Source organism: Macrobrachium nipponense, chromosome 22 (genome assembly GCF_015104395.2).
Source record: "Macrobrachium nipponense isolate FS-2020 chromosome 22, ASM1510439v2, whole genome shotgun sequence".
NCBI classification, from domain to species: Eukaryota; Metazoa; Arthropoda; class Malacostraca; order Decapoda; family Palaemonidae; genus Macrobrachium; species Macrobrachium nipponense.
The window spans coordinates 62,899,224-62,906,789 of record NC_087213.1 but is presented as its reverse complement, the minus strand read 5'-3'; the positions used below and the strand labels follow the sequence as shown (position 1 = coordinate 62,906,789).

Genomic DNA, 7,566 nt, shown 5'->3' with positions numbered 1-7,566 from the left:
AGACCCTGTTTAAAATATGAATTTTTTTTTAGATAAGATGCACGAAAGTAACGCATGTCCACTTATATCTAGCGTAATTTACAAATATCCAGATTAATTATAATAATGAGACTATAGGAATATTTATTCTTCAAATATTAAGATGAAACTTCATACTTATTTTTGTAACCGTTAGAAGTTAAACTACTTTATGTAGACAGCAGCTTTAGAACTGAGTCTTCCTTATGCCAGCCAACTTCGACAAATTCACGGGAATAATGTTAAGTAGAGATTTCAAGAAAGGAAGGCCGAATACAAAAGGTGAGGAAACAACAAATGCTTTGAATATTATCATTTGTAACAAATAGGCCTTTTCTACGACAGTTTTAGAAGTAAAAGTTTCAAGTACTTGTGCGGTTCTTCATCAAGGGAAGGAATTAACTGAATTCAAGAGTTACATACACCAGCACAGAATTTGAAAGGAGATGACTGTAAGTTAATGAGTGATCTAAAACAATAAGTTGTAAAAGTGTAAAATGCGATGCTGGACGAATGATGAGATTCCTGCATTGGCGTTATTAATTCATTATTAGAAAGACGATGATTCCAATTAATAAATGAAAATGTCAATATCAAGGGTTCTAACGCTCGAGAGTCATTTGAAAGCGTACTAGGCAATTATATGCATTGTGTAATGTATCTAAACACCGCTTCGGTTAACGGGAATTAAATGAAAATTGCTGCTTTATCCGATGAACCGAAGAAAATGACGCTCGGTGGGTAATTATTTACTTATATAACTCTTATGTATAAGATTATATTGAAAGAAAATGGTATAAATCAAAATTCATGCCTATTACCTGATAAAAATTGCATCCACCTACCTATTCTTTCAACTTGCCATAGACGCAAAACTTTAGGGAGTGTCTTTTGGCTAAAAATAAAATTTCCAGAGTTTTTAATTTTCCATATAACTCCTGGGCCGAATGAAAATATGTATAGTTAAGACTAGATCGGTGTAAAGGTACAATATAGTTGTTTCATTATTATCTCTGTTCCCAGGCAGGTTATATCAGTTCACGGTTATGTACTTATAAAGTATAGAATAACAATAGTAATTAATTAATCATTTTTATTTAAAATACAAAAATATACATATATGAATGTAATGTTGTCATGTCATAGGTCCTTTTGAAGCAACTGTCTATAGTTATTTGTTCATTTACCAAAGGTGGGCGATCGATTTAAGAATAGTGATGAGGAATCTGACTCAGAATGGAGCTCCAAATGAGTCCGAACGTTGAGGGGCTTAATATCCATTCATAGGAGCAGCTGGGGCTCCATATCCATTGCTGGGAAGGGCAGGTGCGCCATTGCCATTGGAACCATAACCGTTACCATTCTGGTTTCCATTCTTTTTGCCATTTCCATTTTTCTTACCATTCTTGTTTTTTCTTCCATTTCCGTTGCCATTTGAACCATAACCATTGTTACCGTTGCCATTGCCGTTACCGTTGTGACTTCTGCCATAAGGATCGTATGCAACGACGCCAATCTGTTCGTTGACTGAGTAGAAGTCTTTAGCGTCAGCGCAGTCGAAGTTGAACCACCAGTCACAGACGACGGTACTGTTGGTTGAAGATGGGTGCCGTGGGGCAGAGGAAGGAGTCCTGCTGACGGCGGTTCCATTGGGACCTGTCCTGGCAGATGTGGAAGACCTGGCAGCCAGCCTCACGATCAGTGTCGGCATACTAACCAGGGACATTCTGAGCATCGCAGGAGAAAAGGAGGTCCGGTGTCAGGACGGAGGCCAAAATAGGGTTAGTCTTCTTCCAGGAACTCCGCCGCCAGGAATGTTCTGTGCCAATTCAGCAAGAGGATCTACTCCGTATGAGTTCCTGGGTGGGCCATAGGAATTGCTTGGAGGAGCTCCATACCCGTTGCTTGGAGGAGCTGGAGGAGCTCCATAACCATTGGAAGGAGGAGAAGGACGTTTGTCAGCAGCTGCGAGGCTGAGAAGAGCTACAAAATAAAAGGGAAAATAGGTTTATAAAAATGTGAAACCTTCCAGATTATAAATTTTTATCAAGAAAACAAAATATTGTTTATATATATATATATATATATATATATATATATATATATATATATATATATATAGATATATATGTAACATATTTTCTAAAAGAAATATTTTTTGTTCAAAGCTACCTACCACACACTACAAAGGCCTTCATCGTTGGTGGTGTATATCGCTGGGATGGACCAGGATCTACGGAGGTGCTCGACTGAGTGATGTCTTCTGGCTTCCGTGACTTCTCTTTCTTATCATCTTGTCAGCCTTTCATTTCGTGCACTGGAGCAAGGACATATAAAATGCCATATTTTACAGAGAGAGAGAGAGAGAGAGAGAGTAATAAATGATCAGTTTATTGGTGAGGTTAATCAGAATTTAGTGATCGCTGCTAGCGTTTCCGAAAATCACCTGTAATACAGTTGTTACAGCTTTTGGTCTCCATTTGAGTGATAAGTAGTTTATGTATCGTCAGAACATTTTCGATTTTGTTTACTGTATTACCAAAGGTGTCTTGAAATCCATATTCTTCTTAACAGTTCAATTTAAGCAGTGTTTTCTGAAATATATAATTCCATCAAGAAAGACTTGCGTATTTTTCCGTCTTTCTTTTAATGAATTTTTATTTTTCATATTATTGTAGTGATAATTGTTATTCGTCAAATACATCTGATACAAGTTTTTTCCTTTTTTATGCATTAGTCCGTTAACTATCCCGTACAAATAAATTCAACCATCATAGTTACAGGAAGCAGTTTCATGACCAGTTTGATATTATTACTGTGATGTTTGAAAACTAGGTTTTTCATTTGTTAATGATTTTGCTGGATGTGTTAAGGTGCTCTTTGTCTTCTAGTGTTTGAGGTGCCCACTTCGTAGGTGGTGGGGTTAAGGAAGACTCAATGCTGTGCATTACTCGGCATACTGTGTTACAGTACCAATGTTCTGTGGAGAAGTGCATCGTTCCATTGACCCAAGTTGTAATGTTTTTTTTTTTCCATTTAATTTACATCCGTTTGCCTCTCTTTTCAGTAACTGTCTTAATGAAGATTGTCTAGGATACTTGGAGAGGGTTTGAAAGATGTCTAGGAGGTTGATCTTCTTTATTAAATTTAAACATTATATTGATGATAATCATCTAGCTTGACTTGTCTGTTTAGAAAGATACTTATTATGAGGTTTAATTATATGTATAAATATATATATATATATATATATATATATATATATATATATATATATATATATATGATATTATATATAAAAAAAATATATATATATGACTGGTAAAAATGTTCTGTAACAACAGAATTCATCTAATAAAAGGAGCCCATAAAAAACACCAAAATATAGAGAGAAAAGTACTATATTTCAGAGACTGCTGTCTCCCTCTTCAGGTAGATGAATGAGAAAAGTTTACAGAAAAGGTGGTATTTATACCAAGAGGTACATCCACAGGCAAGCCAATTTAGGTCACCCCGCTGATAATCTTCCTTTAATCTTCTTAAGTGTTGGTTGAATGAAAACCTTGTCGATCGTATCTTGAAATCCATGCTCCTTTTGAGATGTTCATTACCTGCCTCTCTTTTATTAAGGCCGATTCCATCATTTGACTCTAGTACCGGCAAGTTGCTGCTATAAATTTCACGTGACAAATTCCAGTTTATTTTATGGTTATGTTCATTTATATGGTTGAAAATAGCCGGGTTCTGTTGTCCATACCTAACTGACCGTTTGTGTTGTATTAATCTCTGGGGAAGTGATTTACCTGTAAATCTGATGTAAGATTGGTCACAGTCCTGGCATGGGATTTCGTAAACCTCAGTGTCCTTGGGAGATGTCCTTTATTGGACGTTAATCAGGGATTTTGGCTAAGGTGTTTGGGTAAGTAAATGCAAAGGGTTAGATTTTCCGAGGGTGTGGGTTACTCTCTTAATCGTGTCCAGGTGAGGAATTTTTTATTTTATTGTTGGGTGTAATATCTGGTCTTGTCTTTAGGGGGTCGGAGTAGAAATTACGTTTGCTTTGTGAATTGCTTTCTCAATTATATGGTCAGGATACTTTAAAGACGAAATAAGTTGCTTGCAAATTAGTTCAAATTCCTTTTGTCCAGGAATTCGGGGAACAAATACGCTAAGGCTCTTAAGAAAACGGTTGCTAGCTACACCTTATCTTTGATAGTAATGTCGTGATAGCTAAAGTAGTGAATGTATGAAAGTGAGAACGTTGGTTTTCTTATATGGTAAATTTTGTATTCTGTCGTGTCTCTGATTATTAAAACATCAAGAAAAGGAATTTGCTGTCTATTTCCCATTCAACTTTAAATTTGATGCTGGCACTAATGTGTTTAATTTTTAGAGGAATTCATTAAAAAAAATTGCCCCACCTATTATCCAAAATGTTAGGATATCATCCACATATCTCATCCACAGCATGTTTTTGGGTTTTATTGCATTTATTACTGTAGTTCAAAGTATGCCATGTACAGATTGGCTAAAACAGGACTTAAAGGACTACCCATACTACACCCGAATTTTTGCTTGTAGAATGATTCCCGAATGAAATACGTTATTAGATGCACATAATTCAACTAACTTTATTATTTTGTCAAGCGCCAATGGGAAATGATCTGAATAGGGGGATAATTTTTCCCTTAAAAATTGAAGAACGTCCTGACTGGTACTATTGTGAATAGGGAGTCTACGTCAAGGCTTAAAAGTTTTATGTTGTGAAGTGGTATATGTGCTTCTCTGAATTTGTGACAAAAATCTGCCGAATGTTTAATGTGACTGGGAGAAAAAGTGCCTAAAAAAGGGGAAAGGAGGCCAGCTAACCATTTAGAAATTTTGTAATTGAAAGCTCCGGCACATGAAACGATGGGTCTGAATGGAAGATTGTCTTTGTGAGTTTTGGGAAGGCCATAAAAGTAGGGTAATTTAGAATTAATTACTTTAAATTTCTCTAATAGTTCAATACTCTTTTTGTCTTGCCAATTAATCTTACTTTCCCAAAAAATTCTGTGGGAACGTTTTTGGAGGGGATTTTTTCGTCAGTTTTTCGTAAGTGTTTGTGTCACTAAGGAGCTGGTTGATTTTGTCGAAGCCTGATAAGAAGTGCTTTGTCATAATTACGATTTTGCCATCTTTGTCGGATCTACTTATTATAACATCTGATTTTTTTAGCGAGTGGATGGCTATCATGAATCCAAGACAAAAAGATTAATGAACTATTACAGAAATCTAAAGACTAGATCGGTGTAAAGTTACAATATAGTTGTTTCATTATTATTTCTGTTCCCAGGCAGGTTATATCAGTTCACGGTTATGTTCATATAAAGTATAGATTAACAATAGTAATTAATTAATAATTTTTATTTAAAATACAAAAATATACATATATGAATGTAATGTTGTCATGTCATAGGTCCTTTTGAAGCAACTGTCTATAGTTATTTGTTCATTTACCAAAGGTGGGCGATCGATTTAAGAATAGTGATGAAGAATCTGACTCAGAATGGAGCTCCAAATGAGACCGAACGTTGAGGGGCTCAATACCCATTCATATGAGCAGCCGGTGCTCCGTAGCCATTCATAGGAGCAGCTGGGGCTCCATATCCATTGCTGGGAAGGGCAGGTGCGCCATTGTCATTGGAACCATAACCGTTACCATTCTGGTTTCCATTCTTTTTGCCATTTCCATTTTTCTTACCATTCTTGTTTTTTCTTCCATTTCCGTTGCCATTTGAACCATAACCATTGTTACCGTTGCCATTGCCATTACCGTTGTGACTTCTGCCATAAGGATCGTAGGCAACGACGCCAATCTGTTCGTTGACTGAGTAGAAGTCTTCAGCGTCAGCACAGTCGAAGTTGAACCACCAGTCACAGACGAGGTACTGTTGGTTGAAGATGGTGCCGTTGGGGCAGAGGAAGGAGTCCTGCTGACGGCGTCCATTGGGCCTGTCCTGGCAGATGTGGAAGACCTGGCAGCCAGCCTCACGATCAGTGTCGGCATAATAACCAGGGACATTCTGAGCATCGCAGGAGAAACCGGTGTCAGGGACGGAGGCCAAAATAGGGTAGTCTTCTCCAGGAACTCCGCCACCAGGAATGTTCTGTGCCAATTCAGCAAGAGGATCTACTCCGTAGGAGTTCCTAGGTGGGCCATAGGAATTGCTTGGAGGAGCTCCATAGCCGTTGCTTGGAGGAGCTGGAGGGGCTCCATAACCATTGGAAGGAGGGCGTTGGTCAGCAGCTGCGAGGCTGAGAAGAGCTACAAAATAAAAGGGAAAATAGTAATCAAATATGAAACCTGTCAGATTGTCAATTAAGAATAGCAATAGCCAGTATTGTTTTTATCAAGAAAGATTGCTATATATATTATTATATATATATATATTATATAATTATATATATATATATATATATATATATATATATATATAACTTATTCTTTTCATAAAGAAGTATTTTTTATTCAAAGCTACCTACCACACACTACAAAGGCCTTCATCGTTGGTGGTGTATATCGCTGGATGGACCAGGATCTACAGAGGTGATCGACTGAGTGATGTCTTCTGGAGGGAGACTCGAGTTTATATGTACGTGGCTTCCGTGACTTCTTTTTCTTTTCATCTTGACGACCTTTCTTGTCGTGCACTGGAGCAAGGACATATAAAATGCCTTATTTCATGAATAATTGCGAGAGAGAGAGAGAGAGAGAGAGAGAGAGAGAGAGAGAGAGAGAGAGAGAGAAAGAGAGAGAGAGAGAATTCTAGTGATCGCTGCTAGCGTTTCCGAAAATCACCTGTAATACGGTTGTTACAGCTTTTGGTCTCCATAAGAGTGATAATTGGTTTGTGTATCGTCTGGTCGTTTTCTATTTTTTATACTGTTTTGCCGAAGGTGTCTTTAAATCCATTTTCCTCTTAACAGTTTAAGTTAACCAGTGCTTGCAGAAATATATAATTCCATCTTTATTTTTTATAAATTTTTTTGTCATATACTAGTATATATTATTTATACTATTATTGTAGTGATAATTATTTCTTTGTCAGATAAATCCTGAATACAAGTTTTTCCTTTCGTTTTTTTATGCGTTAGTCCCTTTAACTTTCCCAGTACCAAATTAATTCCCCCAACCATCATAGTTACAGGAAGCAGTTTCATATTCTCTTTGATATTATTCCGGTGGTATTTAAAAACTAGGTCTTTCATTTGTTAATGATTTTGCTGGATGTTTCAGGGTGTTCTTTGCCTTATAGTGTTTTAGGTGGCCACTTCGTAGGTGGGGAGCTTATGGAAAGCTCAATGGGTGTGCATTACTCGGCATACTGTGTTGACAGTGCCAAGGTTCTATGGAGAAGGGCATCGTTTTATTGACCCAAGTTGTATTGCTTTTTTTCCCATTTAGTTTACATCCGTTTGCTTCTCTTTTCAGCAACTGTCCAAGCTCAGTTTTATATTATTTAAGAACAATCCTTCTGACTAGCCATGAAGAAGTACATTAGACTC

General features: G+C 36.9%; 1 protein-coding gene across 1 annotated transcript; it reads right to left on the bottom strand.

The window, feature by feature from the left end:
* Window positions 1–5,409: 5,409 nt before the first annotated feature.
* Window positions 5,410–6,621, bottom strand: LOC135198724 (pro-resilin-like). Its single transcript, XM_064226578.1, has 2 exons — window positions 6,544–6,621; window positions 5,410–6,325 (listed from the first exon to the last, which is right to left on the bottom strand). Exons 1-2 carry the CDS (start codon window positions 6,563–6,565, stop codon window positions 5,601–5,603), a joined length of 747 nt encoding a protein of 248 aa, XP_064082648.1. The 5' UTR covers window positions 6,566–6,621; the 3' UTR covers window positions 5,410–5,600.
* Between the last annotated feature and the right edge of the window lie 945 nt (window positions 6,622–7,566).

What these genes read in the sequence shown, in the direction of transcription:
- LOC135198724 (XM_064226578.1), bottom strand. Translation starts at nt 6,565, where the DNA reads ATGAAGGCCTTTGTAGTGTGTG. An exon ending in GAAGGCCTTTGTAGTGTGTG is followed by an intron (nt 6,326 to 6,543) that starts GTAGGTAGCTTT and finishes TTTATTTTGTAG; the next exon opens with CTCTTCTCAGCCTCGCAGCT.